Source organism: Sceloporus occidentalis, unplaced genomic scaffold (assembly GCF_023333645.1).
Source record: "Sceloporus occidentalis isolate IW3139 unplaced genomic scaffold, rSceOcc1.0.p SCAF_13, whole genome shotgun sequence".
Taxonomy (NCBI): Eukaryota; Metazoa; Chordata; class Lepidosauria; order Squamata; family Phrynosomatidae; genus Sceloporus; species Sceloporus occidentalis.
Window position 1 is genome coordinate 4,087,498 of NW_028316993.1, and position 19,467 is coordinate 4,106,964.

Genomic DNA, 19,467 nt, shown 5'->3' on the forward strand with positions numbered 1-19,467 from the left:
TCTTTCTCCTACCTTCTACTTTTCCCAGCATTATCGTCTTTTCTAGTGAGTCATGTCTTAGCATGCAGCCAAAGTACAGCTGCCTTCTCTAGACATCCCATTTTTTTGGGAACAGGCTGATTTTCTTCAGCAATTCTTTGGAGCGCTCCATTATCCAACTATGTTTGCAATGTGATCCCTGGTGCCTCTTCCTCTCTACTATAGAATTAAATCTCAGGTTGCATCCGCACTGTAGAAATAATTTGGTTTGACACCACTTTAACTACCATGGCTCAATGCTGTGGAATTTGGGGGTTGGCTTGTGGCACCAAAGCTTTCTGACAGAAGAGGTTAAATCACTCACAAAATGACAATTTCCAGATTCTGTAGCATTGAGCCATGGCTGTTAAAGGTCCAAAGCACACTGCAGAAATAATCCAGTTTGAGACTGCTTTAACTGCCCTGGCTCTGGTAACTGGAGTTGTGTGAGCCATTTCGCCTTCTCTGTCAGAGAGCTCTGGTGCCACAATAAACTACAATTCCCAGCATTCCCTAGCATTGAGCCAGGACTGTTAAAGTGGTCTCAAACGGGATTATTACTGCAGTATGTTTTGGACCATCGTGGATCAAAACGGATTATTTCTGCAGTGTGTTTTGGACTATCACGGTGTCAAACCGGATTAATTCTGCAGTGTGGATGCATCCTTAGCCCCTCTTTTCAAGGTACTTTGGTGTCTTCCGAATCTCTCACCCAATGACAAATCCCAGGATTGCATAGGACGGACCTATGGCAATCAAAGTGGTATGAAACTGCTATAATTGTGCAATGTGGATGCATCCTAAATCTTGGGACTGCATTCTTAGCTATGGTTGCCTTGTCTTCCCAGAAGATAGTAACGTTCCAACCTCAGTAGCAGCCCTTTTGCGGTGACTCCCCCCATAATATTTCCTTTCCCCCTTTTTTGTGTAGGAACCACACTGGGTTGCGTTCTTTCTGCCTACATGTATATTTTTTATTTTTTAAAGAAAACTAAACAAATAATAATAATAATTATCTTTGTAAACTGTCGCGTGAAGATGGCTTTTGTCAGGCCCTCTGTTGAGCTCTCTGTTGAATCTTGCATGGTTTTGTCTTCCCTGATCCCTCTCCATCCAGGCTTGCTGGAAGAAAAGGAATTAAAACAAAATATGTTTAGCATGATTTAAAATATAAATATATATAAAAATATATATATACACATGTACACACACTCACACACGACACACGGACGTATATCACTATGCCGTTGCTTCTCTGTTATTAAGGAATTAATAAAAAGTGTTTCTATGTGCATTGCCTCCAGAACTCTTCTTTTCTGTCTTCTCTGTCGGTGAAGGACTGGGGGAAATATATTGCAATAGACCCTTGAAATAAAAGGGAGGGGAAAAGCCAAAGGTAACATGTTGTGGTTGTATACCTTCAAGTCATTCTGCTTGGGCTGAGAGAGTGCGATTTGCCCAAGATCAGTGAGTGGGCTTCTTTGACATTTATCACATCAAGGAGATTGCGGGTTTATCCCATGAATATCCCAGGAAAATTGCGCAATTACGTGAAACGATTTCACGCGACGTCACGCAAAACCCACCATTAAAGTGGTCACAAAGAAGCATTAACAGGCATCTTTTTCCCTTTGGGATTTCAGCACCAGTGCATTTCTGATATCACTTTTGTGTGTGATAATCATTTGTGCAATTACTTGCCATTTTCTTGGCTTTAAATGCGCTTTAATCTCTCTTTAACGCCGGATTTGGCCCCAGAGTAACAAGCCCCTATGGCTGAGTGGGGATTCGAACCCTGATCTCATGGAGTCTCCACCGTAGAAATAATGCAGCTTGACACCACTTCAAGTGCTTGTAGCTCCATATCTACGGAATCCTGGGATTTGTAGTTTTACACGGTCTGTAGCCTTCTCTGTGCCAAAGGGTCCCTAACAAAAAACTACAAATCTCAGGATTCTGTAAAGTGGAGCCATGGCAAAGTGGTGTCAAACTGCATTATTCATACTGTGTAGACGCAACACTACAGAATCCTGGGATTTGTAGTTTTGCAAGGTCTTCTCTGACTCCCTCAAAATGGCGCTGGTGCCTTCCCAAAACTACAAATCCCAGGGTTCTGTAGGATGCAGACATGGCAGTTAAAGTTGTATCAAACTGCATTATCCCTACAGTGTAGATGCACCCCTTACAGACTCCTGGGATTTGTAGTTTTAACAAAGGGTGGCAAAATAAAAAAAGATGCGCTTGTGCCTCCCCAAAACTACAAATCCCAAGGTTTTGCAGGTTGGAACCAAGGCAGTTAAAGCGGTTCAAAGTGCACTATTCCTATAGCGCAGATGCAACCTAAAAACCTGCCTCCTCCACCATTCTAAGAGCTCTAAGCGCAAAAGGCTTATTTTGCAAAGCTCTGATTGGTGCATTGGGTTGAAGCAAGGCGGGGCTTTTGCAATGCTTGCTTTTCATTGGGCGAGAGCCCTGCCACTCGAACAGGAACCCGGAAGAGCATGCTGTCTTCTTGCAAGGAGTGGAAGAGGCTTTGCATTTGCAATGAGAAAAGGCTTTGCAATGAGGAAAGGTGGGTAGATCAGGAGCCCTCTGGGTTATTTTATTTGAAGAGGGGTCAAAAAGAAGACTTGTTGGGTTCTGGGGTCGCTATCCTCCTTTTCTTTTTGCATGCCCTAAAAGTTGGCAGAGCAGACAGAAATCCATCAGAGAGAGCTGCTAATGCAAAGTTGCATGGTTCAGTTTTTAATTCCTTAAAGTCATGACATCTCAAGCATTTCTTTCTGTACTTTCTGTGCAACCCTAGTTTAGCATCTGTTTTCTGGGAAGCACCTGCACAGGTTGGGTTTCCCTTATCTGAAATGGATGGGACCAGAAGTGTTTGAGATTCATTCATTGAGGAAGAGAAGCCACTGCATACGTTTAATGAAATATAGACATTTGGCTGATTTCTATAGGATCTAAAAATTAACATTTTATAGGACCCTTTTCCCCAGACTTGGCCCCAAAAGGCCATTAATAATAATAATAATAATAATAATAATAAAATTTATTTTTATCCCGCCCCTTTGCGCAGTGCAATCATGGCGGCTTACAGCATTAAAATATACAATCCATATCCCACAATCTCATCCACTCCCCTTAAAATACAATTAAGCAATTTACGATATAAAACAGAACTTAAAACAGTACGCAACAAAATAGCAATGATTACAACAAGAAAAGCAGGGTCCATTAGACCTCTCTTAGGCTTAAGCATTGCCTAATAAAGGTGCATGTTTTGCTATAATCATGTTGGGACTGTATTATATTTTTCGTATTGGTGTCTGAGAACGGAGCGAATGCAGAAAACTCTTATGGGAAGAAAAGTGATCTTGGGCAAGTTGCTCTGAATAAACCTTTCCAAGCCTATTCCATAAATCATAAATCAGAGCTGATGTAAAAGCACATCATAACAACAATTGTTTGCTTGTTTGCTTATTTTGTTCTAGCTGGCTGGTTTTATTATTCTTATTGATTGTATCCATTCTATGTACAGCACTGTGCAAATTTACAGCACTTTAAACATAAAATATAATAATAATAATAGCAATGCTAGGCTGCATTCCCGCTTGCAAGTAAATTGCTTTGAGATCCAAATCGATGGGTCGGTTCAGCAGCGGAGCGTGGTCCACACTGCATTTGCCCCAATTGCATTTTCTTGCTGCAAAATAAAATAACCCACTTGTGGTTCACATTGACAAATGAATTGGTGCAAAATGGACCTGCTCCAGCCGGCTGAAGGGCAAATTTAAATTGATTCCGATCCACATCTGGTTCACACTTGCGCGGAATCGATTTATCCAAAAAGACATGGAAAAAGTCAACGTCAAAAAGAGGCAGGTTAAATGGGTCTAGCGCATGGCCCCCATCTCCGAATCGCTTCAGCGTGTGTGAACCAGAATCATTTAAATCAATTTGCGATCCAGTTTAAAAAGTAGTGGGAACGAGGCCCTAGCAGCATATATTACAAGGTTCTAATACTACAATGCTAGAATATATTACAAGGTTGTGTGAACCTGTGTACCACTGAGATTAGAAAATTCCTAAGAAAACCCTTGAATGCAAACAATGCACCTTTATTAGGCAATGCTTAAGCCTACCAGAGGTCTAATGGACCCTGATTTTCTTGTTGTAATCATTGCTAGAACTTTATCTAAACAGTCTTCTATTGTAAGTAGTTCTAATACTAGAGAAACGTACATGGCGCCAGTTGTGCAGTGACCCAGGTGTGCAGTTGTTAATGTATGACCGTTAGCCCCCAAATAATATGCTACCCAATATTTCATCCCATACTACTGACAAGACTCAAGAAAGACCCAGGAGACTGGGTTGGATCTCTATTATTTGCCCCCAGAGCATAGTTTGGGGACCATTGGTCTTTAGTTATGAACCAGTGGCATGTCGGTCAATGGACAATGAAAAGTTGTCCTGCTTGGATCCCACTCAGCAATATAAATTCCGAGTGGGATCTAGTTTGGCTAAAAACAGTCCAATGTGGCGGATAATGATTCCCACCATTCCAACCGCAGTGGCTGTTGGCCATGTTGGATGGGGATGCTGGGGGTTGTAGTCCAACACATTGAGGGATGCTGGAATGTGGAAGCCTGCCATAGGTTTCTTTGGCAACAGCTTCTTTTGTAAAAGTGTGATGGCTTCTCTGCCAGAAGTAGGCCTCATTTTATACAAAGTAAGTTCCAAAACACACTGCAGATGTAATCCAGTTTGAGATCGCTTTAACTGCCCTGGCTCAGTGCTAGGGAATCCTGGGAAGTGTGGTTTTGTGAGACATTTAGCCGTCCCTATTAAAGAGCGCTGGTGCCACAATAAACTACAGTTCCCAGGATTCTCTAGCTATGGAGCCAGAGCAGTTAAAGCGGTCTCAAACTGGATTATTTCTGCAGTGCGTTTTGGACCTCACAGCCTGAGGGAACCTTTTTTTTATCACTGTAGTGAGTCCTAGCTTTCACAACACACTTATTTATACGTTTTATATCATGTTTCAGGCAATTTTTACCTCAGGATTTTTAAGTTCTCCACAGCAATGTGACAGAAATAAAGAAACCCCAATGTTCAAGCCCAGAAACAAAGTGTCTATAAATAACAAAAGAGGGAATGGGGCAGAAAGTAAGCCAAAGAGGCGACAAAGGCAAGACAAGTGAAGAATAATAAAGAAGGGAGGCAAAGTTAAGGAACCCCTAACAATTTGAGCCAAATCAGGAAAACATTGGCCACTATCAGACATCTTAAATATTTGGTGTATGAGTTATTTAGCCTCAGCCTGAGAGAAACTTTTCACCTCTGTGAGGCAATTTTTATCATTGTAGCGAGGCCTAGCTTTCACAACACACTTATTTATATGTTTTATATCATGTTTCAGGCAACGTTTACCTCAGGATTTATAGGTTCTCCATAGCAATGTGACAGAAATAAAGAAATCCAATGTTCAAGCCCAAATTAAACTATAACTCAATTTTTAAAAAATGAACTCCTTTTCCTAGGCCTGTCTCGGGTGAGAATCACGGACATGTGACGGTTTGAGAAGAAACGGCTGAGAAAGATTGGCATCTCCTCCGCCATCTTGCGAAATGTCAGAAGCACGCAAAAGCGTTTTGGAATTGGAGGCCTTTCGTGTGGAAAAGGTAGCCCATCTCAAGGGAGGAAGAACCCGCTTGTCTTAGATCACTGGGGAATTTATTTGCCCTTTATTTATTTATTTCATTGTTTATTTTCTTTGTTGCTCCAAGATTCTCCTTTTTAAAATACGCAATAAAAAATTGCAGCATCAATCAACACAAAGACACTTGTTTGCATATTTTACAGTCCAGTACTATCTTGGTTACAATTTCATTACAATGTCCGTTTTGCCCATCTTTTTCTTTCATTAGTCCTTCCCTTTGTTTATCTGATTTGATAAGATATTGTTTCTTTTAATATGACCCACTTTGGATACACAAGATTCTCCTTTTCATTCACAGTCTCCTCCAGCTGCCTATTATATGCCTGATTTCATCTCTGAGAAAGAGGAAGCCTATCTCCTCCAAGAGGTATGGACATTTGTGTGTGTTGCCACATGCAGAATTAATGCAGTTTGATACCCCTTTAACTGCCATGGCTCCGTCCTGTGGAATCCTGGGATTTGTAGTTTGTTGTGGCACTAGAGCTCTCTGACAGAGAAGGCTCAATGTCGCACAAAACTACAAATCCTTGCAGCATTGAGCCATGGCAGTAAAAGTGATGTCAAAGCGCATTCATGCTCCGGCGCATATGCAGAATTAAGACTAATTCATTTGTCTTTTTGACAGTCCAGTTTGTTCAGAGCCTTCCACCAGAACCGCTTTCCAAAATGTATTGATCTTCTTCCTGCCAGCTTCCTTCTCCATCCGGCTTTCACAACCACACAGAGAAACTGGAAATACTGTGGCACCATAGACAGCTAGTGACCATTTATAGTAACTTGAGAGTGCCACGAACGAGGAGATTTTAAACACATCTGGGTGGCGTTTTCGGATGAGGATCTGGCAGCCCCGTTGTTCTTGCAACCCACCCAGGAATGTCCTGTGTTTTATTCTTCCCAGGTTTATGGGGCCCCAAAGCCAAAATGGACTCAGCTATCTGGACGGAGGCTGCAGAACTGGGGTAACGTTTGCATGGGTTTCGGTGTGTATGAGAGACAGGGAGCATGTGCTGCGTTTACATATTATTTTTGAGGCATAGCCTTAAAAGCACCCAGTGAGTCAGTAAGAAATACTGTGTAAAGTCCAACCCCCACCTGAAGATAGTCAAATAATGTAACTTGGAGTATGAGCAAAGTGCATAAGAAGAGCAGATGGTTAAGGCATGCGTGTGTATGGCGTGGAAGTAAAAATACATATCATGTGATTAAACAAGGACAGATTATATAACACTTTTGCCTACTCAGAACAGTTTATTTTTTCAAAAAGAAGCTTTAAAACACACTTAGAGGAATGCAGCAAGTTGGTATGTCATTGGACTACAATTCTCATCAGGCCTAGCCAGTGCTGAGGAGTGTTGCGTGTTGTAGCCCGACCACATTGGGAGGGCTGCAGGATTCCCATCCTAGCAATACAACAAAGAGGAAAGACAAAAAGCAGTGATACAGTAGGCCCTTGGTATCTGCTGGGTGCATGCGCCATCATCAAGGAGACCATGTGTTAATGCTCCAATCCACAGATGGCAAGTCCATGGATGCGAAGGGCTGACGCTAGTTAATTGTGATTCAACACATCTGGAGTATGGCTAGTATAATCTGTATGTAGACAAAAGTTGTTGCTCTTGCCAGCCATGTTGCGGGCACCTTTCTGCACTGATCATGTTTTGTTTCTGTGGGTCATCTTCTTCCAGGAGGGCTGCCGCACCCAAAGGGGATGGTTCAAGAGAAGCTGCCCCCTTGGCTCCAGACCTACACAGAGAAAGTCTCCTCCCTTGGCGTTTTTGGAGGGGAACAGGCCAATCACGTCCTAGTAAATGAGTACCGTCCTGGTGAAGGCATTATGGTAACTGAACAGCTCTCATGCTTTGAAATGGGCCCTGGGTGTGTCTTTTTCTGCTCTTATCTCCAATCTGCTCTTATCTCTTGCGCAGAGGTGGCCTGCTTTCTTTCCTCTATCTGATAATCGACACTCTTGAGTCAGTCCACCAAGGATTTGACTCCAATTCCTCTATTTTTCGACTCTTCAATTTTAGCCTCTTCTTAAATGGCAAATGTATATCACTGTAATTAGTAATGACACATTTACTGTAGTTTAAATGGCAGCACAAAGCATTTCATACCCCAGATGTACATGAATTAGTAATGGCAAATTGTAGTGAAATGGTAGCTCAAGGCATTTCGTCACCACCATATCAATTGATAGGCTACTTAGATTGACAGAAAATAAACTATAGAACTATATAATAAACTGAGTCTCTCTTATCCCAAATGCTTGGGACCAAAAGTGTTTTGGATTTTGGAGTTTTTAGATTTTGGAATAATGATATATTTTCCACACATTGCTTTATGATTAGTTTTTATTTTGAAGCCGGTATCAGAGCCAGTACGTTTCTACTAACTCCAAGTCTACCAAAAATAGCTTCCAGCTCCACAATTCCAACTGCTGATAATCGGTATCCATTTCCCTTACAGCCTCATGAGGATGGACCATTATATTTCCCTACCGTTACAACCATCAATTTAGGGTCTCACACCCTCCTCGATTTCTACCATCCTGTCAGCAGAGGGCAGCAAATGGAAGTTGAAGAGGTAAATGATGTTAAAAACCAAATATCATGTTATCTTCACTTTTTAGCCCCTTCTTGTGGTTCACTGGTTCTGGCAGGCTGGAAATGTCGGCTTCGCTGATCCAATTTTCATTGTGTATTTGATTAATGTCCAGCCTTCCTCTCCAGTTCTTTTTTTGGAACTACAATTCCCAGAACACCCCAGCTGACATGTGGCTGTGATGAGGGATTCTAGGCATTGCAGTCCAGAAGCAATGTTTCCAAGCTCACAGTCTTAAGGTGGCTAATGATTCATTGTTTATTATCTCCTACCTTTTGCCTGGCATGGGGCACTATATAATCTATATTATATTACACTATTATATTTGGGAGGCTGAGTTCTATGAGGAAAAGTGAGGCAGGAGAAGGAATCTTGTATTTTCCAGTTGGCTCAGGCAAAAGCAAACTGCTGCAGCTTCTCCAGCTTTTTTGCTGTAGACCATGTTATCTTATAGCAGTAACCTGGGCCAGTGTTTGGCACCAAATGAAGTCTTGACGAGACCTGGAACTACACCGATTTCCGAAACAGAACAGAGTCAGAGGCTGTAATGTTTTATTTTCAGACTGTGCATTCTTTCTCCTAGAAGCATCACCACTAAGGGCTGTGTTCTGCTTTTTCCAAGGAGCTTTCCCTGCAGACAGAAGAGCAGCGCCACTTCCTATCCTTGTTCCTCAAGCCCCGGAGCCTCTTGGTCTTGCGGGAAGACATGTACACCCATTACCTTCATGGTATCCGCTTCGTCACAGAGGACACTGTTACAGAGCAAGTGGCTAATGCAGCCGTGTGCAGCTCCAAACTTGGAGACAGGTTGCAGCGGGGGACACGGGTGTCGCTCACGATCCGCTACGTCCCGAAAGTACTGAAAACCTCCATTATTCTGGGCAAAAGGAAGTGACTGTTTCGCTTTGCAGGGTGCAGTGTTCTTCCATGCAGACCAAAAAAATCTTATTGTTGTAGAAATCTAGCATGCCGGGGAAGTGGAGTTCTCTTTCTGACATGCAGGGACTGCTCTCTGTGTCGCGAATTACGGGTCTGTTTTTTTTTAAGATTCTTGGTTCAATATAGAAAAAAAATACTCCATTTACCAGTCTCCCCGCATGGTCTTCAGTGACTTTGCTTTGCCGTCTGCGGCTTGTGAGAACAACCCCCTAAATGCACATGATTTATGCAAGAGCAGCCACTAGCAACCACAAATCTGCATGCACTATCAGGAAAGGAACAGTATGTGTGAGAGAGAGACAAGAATAGTAAGCCCTGGAGACAAAGACAAAGGAGGAGGAGGCTATGGCAGCAGCTTTGATACATACTGTATATACTCATGTATAAATTGACCTTATGTGTAAGTCGAGGGCAGGTCTTGAGACCAAACTTATAGATTTTGATATGATCTGTGGGCAATTCACACCCTCTCAGGCTCTGAGGATGGCAGTGGCAAACCCCTCTGAAGAAACTTGCCAAGAAACCCCTGTGAAAGGATCACCGTAAGTCAGAAATGATTTGGGCACACAACAACAATGAAGCATGGAAGCATGTAACAAAGGATGTAAAGGATGAAACAATGGAAAATGATGCAAAATAACTTACAAAATCCCATCAGGTGTAACTGTTTGTGCCTGACCCTAAGGCAAACCTATCACAGGGTTTTCTTGGCAGGATTTGTTCAGAAGAGGTTTGCCACTGTCTTTCCCCCGAGGATGAGAGAGTGTGACTTGCCCAAGGTTACCCAGTGGGTTTCAAGGCCAAACGAAGAATCAAACCCTGGTTTTCAGAGTCATTGTCCAGCACTCAGACCACTGTGCCTTTTCCGACCTTCCCCTGGCAACTGGAAAAACCAACTGGCAGTGGACTTCTCATATTTTTTAAAAAGGTATTTCCACATCTCATGCAGTCCACAGTGAAGTATTCCTTGGCCCTGGACTGTTTGATGTTGCTGACTCCGCTGTAGAAGAGAAGACCAAGAAGGCTAGCTGGCAAAACCAGAAGATCTAGACTCTGTTTCTTGTTTGTGATTTGTTCCCTTCGCCTGCTGTGTCTCTCCATATTAGTTCTGGCTCATAATTCAAATCTGGAGCATATCCATTTGTGGCGTGTTTCACAAGGAAGTGCTACATTTAAAAATCTGAAGGTTGACATAAAAAGACTGATCAAGCATATGTGAGCAATGCAGAATTTCGGTTTCTGGTTCTTTGAAGAAGGAAACAAAGAGAAAGTCATCGTCACCATTCTGAAAGTATTTGGGTTCAGTTTGACACACTTGTTGGTTTACCATTGGACCAGAATGACAAAATGAGTGGCCTTCCAGAGGCAGGTGGACTGCCTTGGCATCCAGCAACAACAACCATTGTTGTTATTTTGTACCCAGCTCTCCCTGTGGATTGAGGCAAGGAACAACATCCAATTAATATATAACACGCATCAGTTAAAATACACAATATCATTTTAAAAGGACAAATAAGACAAACAAAACTCCATTTAAAAATTCATAATTTAAAATTCAACATTTAAAAACCATAGCATTTATAGTAGCATTTACATTTCTATACCGCTTAATAGTGAACTCAGCACTCTCTAATCATCTTGGATAGCCCTGCCAAAAAAAAGACTGGTCTTTAATGTTGTTTTAAAATCAAATACCGTATCCCTTCCCTTAAGGCTGATGGGAGTTGCAGTCATAGATGGGGTACGAATTAGTGGCTAAACAGATGCTTCTGGCAATCCCACAGAGGTGTCTTAAGATGCTCTAAAGATGGTTGTTTTATTGGTAAAAAGACCAAGGCACATTATAGCATAAAAAACTGGATGTGTTTCTGCCTCTTTGTAAAAGGACAACACAAAAACACATCAAGGACAACACGTAAGAGTCTGAGAACATTACATGAAAATATGATTACATTGCTACATTGTCTGGGTTTTGCACATACCTATTTAGATGCCGTTTCTTATGAAGCTGCTTGTCATTGCTTGCTGATGGAGGGGACACCTATCTTTGACTCAGTCCTGATATATTATTCTGTTTTGTTTACTGCACAGCCTATTTCCTGATGCTCTTTATCCTCGCAGAGAGTGCTCAGGTGGAACAATTAAAACTATGCGCACATACGACTTCTCTGGCTTTGATAATAGGCTCTGCAGGAGTGCTATGGCTTTCATTAAGCCTCGGGTGGCTTTGAATGCACAAACCAGTGGAAAAAGTGCATTGAATTAGCATGAGATCTGCTAAGGTGTGGTTTGCTTGATGCAGGTGACAATAATGAGAGTACAGGTTGTTCTTTGACCATATAATTTGCTATAACAAATTTAGCTGGGAAGGGATTGTAGCTTTGTGGTAGGCAAGGATGGGTAAAAATGGGGGCATTACTCCAAAATATTAATTCTGGCCCCCAGAGAAATGTCCAACGGGTCCTTGGTATCCACTGGAGTTTGGTTCCAGGAATCCCCCATGGGGACCAAAATCCATGGATGCTCAAGACCCATTAAATATAATGACGTAGTAAAATGGAAAAATTGAGGTTTGCTTTTTGGAATTTGTATTTTTAAAAAATACTCGCAAGCCATGGATGCTTGAATCCATGGAAAAGGAATCCGTGGATACAGAGGGCCCCAAATTTCTAGCATGGCAGAGAGTGGGATACTGAAAAGGCAACTTGAAGGCAGTTAGCAACATGTGAATGGTCCTCACAAGTTACCAGTGATGTAGACCTGAGTCAGTTGACTCAGACTTAAGGTGAACTTAAGGTTGTTTCAACTACTTGACTTGGCAAAAAGGACACACTAACCTGACTTGAGACTTGCATATTTTTAGTGACTCACTTTCTGGTGCCATTCACTTTGAGCAGCAGGCAAGACCTGGCCTCAAAGTATGGGGTGCATTTCTCAGAAGGGAACAGCAAATACATTGGGCAATGGGCTTGAGGTAGAAGAATCCTTCTGAAGCTTTTGAAAAGCTTTAAAAGGCTCCTCTGATGTGCAGCGGAGACACCTGCCAAGCAGACCTAATGCACTTGAGACCCTGCCTCAAGACCATTTAACGCACTTGCTGTTCTATAGAAAAATGCACCCCGACTCCCTTTTTAAATTAAAAGTTGGCTCCCAGATTTGAGACTTGACTTGAAAGTACCTTGCAAGGGCTTGAGACTTGGAAGGTAGGGATTTGACTTGAAAGTATCTTGCTAGGACTTCAAGGTAGAGACTTGAGACTTGGCTTCAGACTTGACTTGAAAGCATCTTGCAAGGACTTGAGACTCAACTTGAGACTTGAAGGTAGAGACTTGGCTTCAGACTTGACCTGAAAACATCTTGCAAGGAATTGGGACTTGACTTGAGACTTGGACTGAAAAACTTGAACGCATCACTGCAGATGGTGGCAAGGGTCACTTACTAAGGGCCCTGATCCTGTAGCCTTGCTTTGCATGAGCCAGGTGTAAGCGTGCGCCTTCTCTCCTCTTAGTATTTTGCATGAAGCGGCAAAGGGAGACGCACCTGCCTTGTCTGTAAGTTGGCTGTTTTCTTCCCGCTTGTTGTTACCGTTGGAGAATCAAGTTACCTGACAACCTGACCCCTCCCTGTTCCTGGTTTCTCTTTGTGCAGGCATCTGCAGATAGAGAACAGTTTGTTGGCTTGTGTGCGGGGAAAGCCAAACACCTGGGCAGAGATTTTGGGGAGGGTTGCATCCCTTGCAGCCAGCCCCTCTTCCTTCCCTGGAGGGACAACATCTGAGCAAAGCGGTCTCGGTCCCTTTTGCCAGGTTTCTCTGCAGCTGATGCAATGGTCTGCTGTTAGGACACCTGTTTAATGATTGACAAGTGAGGAAAGCCAAGAGGTCAGGCTCTGGAGCAGAAAGGTTTCAGATTCTACGCTGGCTGGATTTCTCCTTGCAGGGACCCTGACGGCCAAATCAAGTGGTGTCTTTCCGGAGATCCTCTCTTCAGGTGAGTCTGATGGGAAATGAGACTTGCCCCTTAGTTTTTCCAGATGCTCAAGAGGCGACCTGGCTATGAATGAAATGCCATCAGATTTGACATTTTTAGCTTTGCTTTTCTGGATGGCTGCTGCAAATTTATTGGGGAGATTAGCTGATGTACAGCTTTGCTTTTATTAATTGCAGGAGGCTTACGAAGGCAGGCATATTAACTGGCTTTTAAATATGCTGGAGCTATTTTCGTTTCTTCGTGGCCCAGTAACAAGGAATGAGCAGGAAAATAATAAAATGTGGATTTTTAACAAATACTGGCAAATCTTGGTTGTTAAAAGTCTGAATGTCCTTGCATTTCCTTTGGTATCTTGCAAAGGCTGTCTAGCTGACAAATAAGTAGAGATGGATGTGGTTACACTCTGGAAGACTGAATGCACTCTGTGTATGTTCAGATGCTAATGCATTATTTTTCCTTGACGTATCGGTGGCGCTGAAAGCAGAGCTGTGTTATCCTTCCGAGCATGGGCTTTCATTTCTGCTGTTTTAGAAAAGAAACCTCAGCCACCTGGAGGATTCTGGGTATTGCGATCCTTTGTGTGTTGCGTTAAGCTACCTGACAATTTAGGGTGACTCCATTACTTTTGTAGGGTTTTCTTAGACAGGGAATCCTCAGAGGTGTCTTTGCAAGTCCCTTCTTCTGGAATAGAACCTACAATGCCTAGTATTGGTTGGTGGTCTCCCATCCAAGCACTAGCCAGGGCTGACCCTGCTTATCTCCCCCCATAATTACATGATTCTCTTTATTACACTCAAAAGTTGCACATGTGTATCATTACTTTACATTGTTCTTCTCTTAAATAAATCTCGTACCACCCAAAATGTGTGTGCAACCCTTTATTTAAAAAAAAAAAAATCAGCTTCCTCTCTGGCTGTTTTGGACTTTCTATTTGTTTGCTGAAATGAAATTTCTTTTCCTTGAGTCCAAGTTGTAGCCTTGATTCATGTTGCACTCTTAATGAATTTCCTTCTGTTGTTTTTTCATATTACAGCTATGTCTTTGCTGCATTGTTCTTAGATGTTCTTAAGTGATCTTCCTAGTAATTCAGTGTATTATTCCAGGCTTGTCCATCTCTTATTCCTGTAAGTTCTTACCAGTTTCCAATCTTCTTTTACTTGGTTTGTGGTATTGTCTCTTGTAAGGGCAGTCATCATCTGAGATCAGACACAATCTGGTGCGCATCCCCCATCTGCAAAGAATAGTAACTTTTCCCAAGTTCTGGCAGTGCCCTAATTTCTTCAGATTTGAGAATTTGTCTCAGGGTGCATCTACATGGTAGAAATAATGCAAATTGACAAGACTTTAGGTGCTGCAGCTCTGTCCTATGGAATCCTGAGATTTGTAGTTCTGCAAGGTCTTTTGCGTTCTCTGCCAAAGAGCGCTGGTGCCTGACCAAACTACGCATCCCAGGGTTGTGTAGGATGGAGCCATGGCAGTTACAGTGGTGTCAAAGTGCATTATTTCTACAGTCCAGATGCACCAGAAGCTTACTTAACCCAAAGACAGCCTCTTTCTTGGTGGATAATTGGGAGGCGTAGTATGAGCTGCGAAGGCTGGGATGGGATTATGGGAGGAATGCAGGAGATTTTCCCAGAGGCTGGACAACATTCCCAGGATTAGGGAACAGCCTGTCCAATGCAATAAGAAAGTCTTACTTGGGTGTGATGGAGGCACACCTTCTAACTATCATGATTTGGCAGGGATCTTCCCCATTAACTTTCTATCATCCCACCTGAAGCTTTTCAAGTAATGCATAATAAAGAGATCTGTGGCACTCGCTGCCGCAAGGTATGAATATCTGGACTGTATCACCACCACAATGTCCATCCTTTTAGCTCAGGATCCTCTGTCCTGACTGACAACAGTTTGCTAGGATTTCAGAAAAGGCAGCCTTTTATTTCATTTGTATGCCTGCATGGCAAGGTTGGACCTGGGGCTTTCTTTTTCCTTGCAGGCAAAGAAGGTGTTGTACAATGGAGCTAGGCACTCTGCCCACAGTCATTCACTGAGATGGCTTATTAAACAAAACAATTCATGACGATATCTAATAATAGCTCTGACCTCTTTCCCTAAATAGAACCTCCATGTCCGGAAGCAGTCTAGCTTTGACTAACCGGTTGCAACCGACAAACATTGGCAAAGGGCGACTCCTTTAATGTCCTGTTTCTCAAAGGCACCTGGTCAACCCCAGTCAGAAAAAAGGAGGCTAGACTTGGCCACAAGTGTCCCAGTTGTCATCTGTGCAATGTTCGAAGGTATGGACAAGCTGCCTGGTGCTGGTGGTTTCATCTATTGGATTCATACCCCGCCTTTCTCCCAAAATGGGATCCAGGGTTTGGGATACATAGTCCAAGTAGTAGCATTTTCCAGGATACAATAGTCCCTTGGTATCCGCTGGAGTTTGGTTCCAGGATACCAAAATCTGTGGATGCTCAAGTCCCATTAAATATAATGGTGTAGAAAAATGGCGTTGCTTATATAAAATGGAAAAAATATATCAAAGTTTGCATTTTGAAATTTATATATATATTAAGTATTTTCAAACCGTGGGATGTTAAAATCCATAGATAAAAAAAAATCAGTGGATATGGAGGGCTGACTGTATATCTGAATATGTGGTTGCAAAAGCCATTTGGAGAGTAGTGAGGTTCACGAAAGCCATGCATGAGAGCTGTACTTTGCTGTTTACAAGTCCACGTTTCACCAACTTGGGAGCCAGGAAGACACAAGAGTCTATGTGTATCTTGGCAATGAGCGCATGCAGAGGGATGGCATGTGCTTTTTGCATGTGCTTTGCAGCCATGGCCCTTTTCATCTCCCACACCCTTGAGTTGACTTTTTTGGTTGCACTCCTCTAGGTATGAAAACAGGTGGAACCTTCTCTTTCCCAGTCAGCTCAAGCAAAAGCAAACTGCTGCAGCGTCTCCTAGCTTATGCGTTGCTCCTCCTTAGTAACTTCTGCCATGCTGGCCACACATTGATGCTGCTGGCCACATGTTTCCCAGTTTTTTGTATTTGCAGTGTTGGAGAACACATGACATTTGACACTGGAGGCATGTACATCTACGGCACTATATAAATAAACAACACTAGTGCCCAGAGTCCACATGGAGTGAGGGATCCGGGCAAGGAGAGGACTGCAATGTACTCTGTGCATGTTTTACATTAACTTCACCCCTTCCTATAAATCTGTTCATGACCATTTCCGAGGGTCAAAATTAAGCCCGCCGTGTTTGCAAGCAACGTATCGCAAAACCATCTGCTGTGAACGGACTCGGCGTGAAGTGGCTGGAACATTTTTGTGCCAATTTTTCTGTTGAGTGTGGAACGCCGGAGGCAGCCCAGGACCAGCGAGAAGCTGCGTTCTTGTTTGCTTTTGTGCAGCAAGAATTCATTACAGCCGGGAAAGAAACACCTTGTTTGTTTTTTGCTGCTGTGAAAATATTTGCAATATTTGATAAAGGCAAGGCATGACTCCAGCAGCTTTTAACCTGAATTTAATAGGAAAGCTGTCTGGACCGGAGCTGCTGTGTGTCAACCGAACGCCATCCTTCCTCCTTTCAGAAAGGAAAGAGAAATAAATATGAGAGTGTCACTTCGAACCAGGGACTAAGCCTTGGAGCAGCAGACTTTCCTTAGCAAAAGTGCCACTGAGAAGCTGCAGAGTACAATACTTTTATTCTCTTTATCATTAAGGAATGCCATGTTGCCTTGGAAGTTGAAGTGGAATCATGGAGCTAGAATTGCGTATTATGAAGGGACCCTTGGTCAGCATGACCAGATTTCTACCTTTTTCCAGGACGTGTCTTACATTATGTCCAGTAGTAAATCTGAAATGTCCTACATTTTGAGCATGACTATGAAGCATGAATTTATATAGTGCACCCGCATGCATCATACATGGGCGCAATATACGTGGCTCGAGACTTTGTAAGCCTTTTTAAGAGGCTGCACCTCTTTCTCCTGAAGAACTGATGCAGCAGTAATGGGCTTTGGCGGCTGTTTAAAAGTGTCCACTGCTTCCACTTCTGCCCACTCTGTTTTATTTATAAATAAATACAGATAACACAAAAAAGGCAGTAAGCCGACAGTGACCTCCTTCCAAACCTGAGTAAGCATTTCACCCCAGAAACTGGAAATGCTGCAAGAAGTGGAAAGTGTGCACATATCAGTGCAAGTATACCTCCCTGGATGAAGTTCCTGGGCATTGAGTCTCAGCAGAACATTTCATACCAGAGGCAGAAATAACATGGAAAGAATGGGAAGCGATTCTTGCACCACCAATAAATGTGTGTAGGAGTTTAAACAGTGATTAAACCGTGAAAATTGTGCAATTGACATTAAGCCCTTATCCTGTCAATAAACAGGCAATAAATGGGGAGGAGTTATTGCGAAGCTCATTTTTGAGTCGCTGCAGAGGATTTCCCACCCCCTCCCTAAATCCCTTCCTCTTGCAACAATATCCTTTGGGCCTTTTCTTCTAATAAAAGCATAGCCTTTCATACTTTTGTGTGTGTGAGTATCTATATGGGAGAGAAATCCCATCCCTCCCGCCCTCCAAGACAACACCTCTGGGCACTATCTGTTACCTGAGCACAAAACCACTCACGCGGCAGAAAACGGAGAGGAAAATCCGGTTGTGTTTCCTTTGTTCCTTGATTTAGGACAGGGGTTATTCTTTATTGACTTGCAACCTGGCTTTGCCACCTTCTTAGGGGCTGGCCATGGGGCAGATGCAAAGGAGCGCGTTACGGGAAATCGGCTGCAGAGAGCTGGGCCTCTGACGGCAAGCAGATGTCCTCTCTCTTTGGAAATCAATAGACGTCAAATAAATTACCCGTATATACTTGGCTATAAATTGACCTCATGTATAAGTTGAGGGCAGGTTTGGGGCTCAACATTATAGATTTGGGTATGATTCATGGATACGTCGAGGGTAAAACTTAGGGGCATGTAACAAAGGATCTAAAGGATTATTCAGGCAGTATGGCCATATTGACTTGGAAGATTTGGGGAGCGTAATGGTTTGAACTTTGGACTTTGACTCTGGAGAACAGAGTTCAAATTCCGACTTGGCCATGGGAACTCACTGCACTTTCCCTTTGTAAACTCACACAGTCTCAGCCCGCAGGAAACCCTGTGATAGGTCACCATAAGTCTAAAACAACTTGAAAGCATACAGCGACAAAGTCCAAAACAGTCCCTTTTCCAAGCCATTGGGTTCTTTTAGGGTTGCCAACTGATCAATTGTTCCTATGCCTTTAAAAGCTGGTTACAAGAAGGAGTTCCATCTTCTTCACCAGTGATTCTTTGGTCCTCCAGATGTTCTGGACTTTAGTCCCCAGAATTCCTGACAGTTGGCCAAGCTGGCTAGGGCTTCTGGGAGTTGAAGTCCAAAATACATGGAGAACCAATGCTTGGGATCCACTGTTCTACACAGTTAAAAGTGCAATAGCTCCAGCTTGTTTTATTAAATGTACAGGAGCCACAGCCTGTTTTTCGCTTGGCAGTCCTAGGTTCTTTGCAGACCTCTGATGCAAATCTCCTTTTGTCAAGGTATATACTATTTCCAGCCAAGCAGGTGATGTGGAAAATTCTCAACAGGTTTTCTTTAAATGGATTCCCTAGGCAATAAAACTTCCAAGTATTTGTTTGCTCAGAAGTCAAGAGACACTTGTGAACTTGGCTCCCAAAGCATTAAACCAGGAGCTGCTGTGTGTTTGTCTAGAGAGGGCTAGAGTCCTTCCTTGCTATTGGATTTTCACTCTCCTCCATAGCAAAGCCCTTTGCCCTCCTTGCTTGGTGTTTTCCTTACGAACCACTACTTTGTTTCTCAGTGGAGAGTGATTTGAGACTCAACCCAGCCTTCTGGGTGTAGACCACACTCTCAGGCTGCATCTGCCCTGCAGAAATAATCCAGTTTGACACCACTTTAACTGCCACGGCGCAGTGCTATGAAATTCTGGGAGCTACAATTTTGGGATGTGGGCCTGTCATTAAGAAATGTGTGCATCATATCATTTATGAATGTGGAAAATATCTTAATTTTGTTATTGTGTGCCTTCAAGTCATTTCCGACTTATGGCAACGCTAAGGCAAACCTATCATAGGGTTTTCTTGGCAAGTTTCTTCAGAGGGGGGGTTTACCATTGCCATCCT

The 19,467-nt window shown here is 42.9% G+C and overlaps 2 protein-coding genes across 5 annotated transcripts in view; both read left to right on the forward strand.

Annotated features, from left to right (window-relative positions):
* The first annotated feature begins 2,502 nt into the window (after positions 1-2,502).
* Positions 2,503-9,418, forward strand: LOC149304626 (putative RNA/DNA demethylase ALKBH6). 3 transcript variants are annotated; one of them, XM_089479000.1, is made up of 7 exons: positions 2,503-2,590; positions 5,559-5,699; positions 6,036-6,104; positions 6,636-6,696; positions 7,423-7,574; positions 8,204-8,320; positions 8,961-9,418. In XM_089479000.1, the coding sequence occupies exons 2-7, from the start codon at positions 5,646-5,648 to the stop codon at positions 9,231-9,233; spliced, it is 726 nt and encodes a 241-aa protein (XP_089335126.1). In that variant the 5' UTR covers positions 2,503-2,590; positions 5,559-5,645; the 3' UTR covers positions 9,234-9,418. The 3 variants fall into 3 exon arrangements, with proteins under 3 accessions (XP_089335126.1, XP_089335128.1, XP_089335127.1); XM_089479002.1 differs by having other exon boundaries at positions 8,964-9,418; XM_089479001.1 differs by lacking the exon at positions 2,503-2,590 and adding an exon at positions 4,485-4,747.
* A 98-nt stretch (positions 9,419-9,516) lies between these two features.
* The window catches only part of LOC149304627 (nesprin-2-like), a 31,317-nt gene continuing 21,366 nt past the window's right edge, over positions 9,517-19,467 (forward strand). For both annotated transcript variants that reach the window (XM_089478992.1, XM_089478993.1), the window contains exon 1: positions 9,517-13,266. The gene's annotated coding sequence lies outside the window, so the exon portion shown is untranslated. The remainder of the gene's footprint in view (positions 13,267-19,467) is intronic.

Excerpts from the sequence above, each read along its gene's own strand:
- LOC149304626 (XM_089479000.1), top strand. The coding sequence starts at position 5,646 with ATGTCAGAAGCACGCAAAAGCGTTTTGGAATTGGAGGCCTTTCGTGTG. Across the intron at positions 6,105-6,635 it reads AAGCCTATCTCCTCCAAGAG|GTTTATGGGGCCCCAAAGCC; the intron begins GTATGGACATTT and ends TATTCTTCCCAG. Across the intron at positions 7,575-8,203 it reads GTCCTGGTGAAGGCATTATG|CCTCATGAGGATGGACCATT; the intron begins GTAACTGAACAG and ends TTTCCCTTACAG.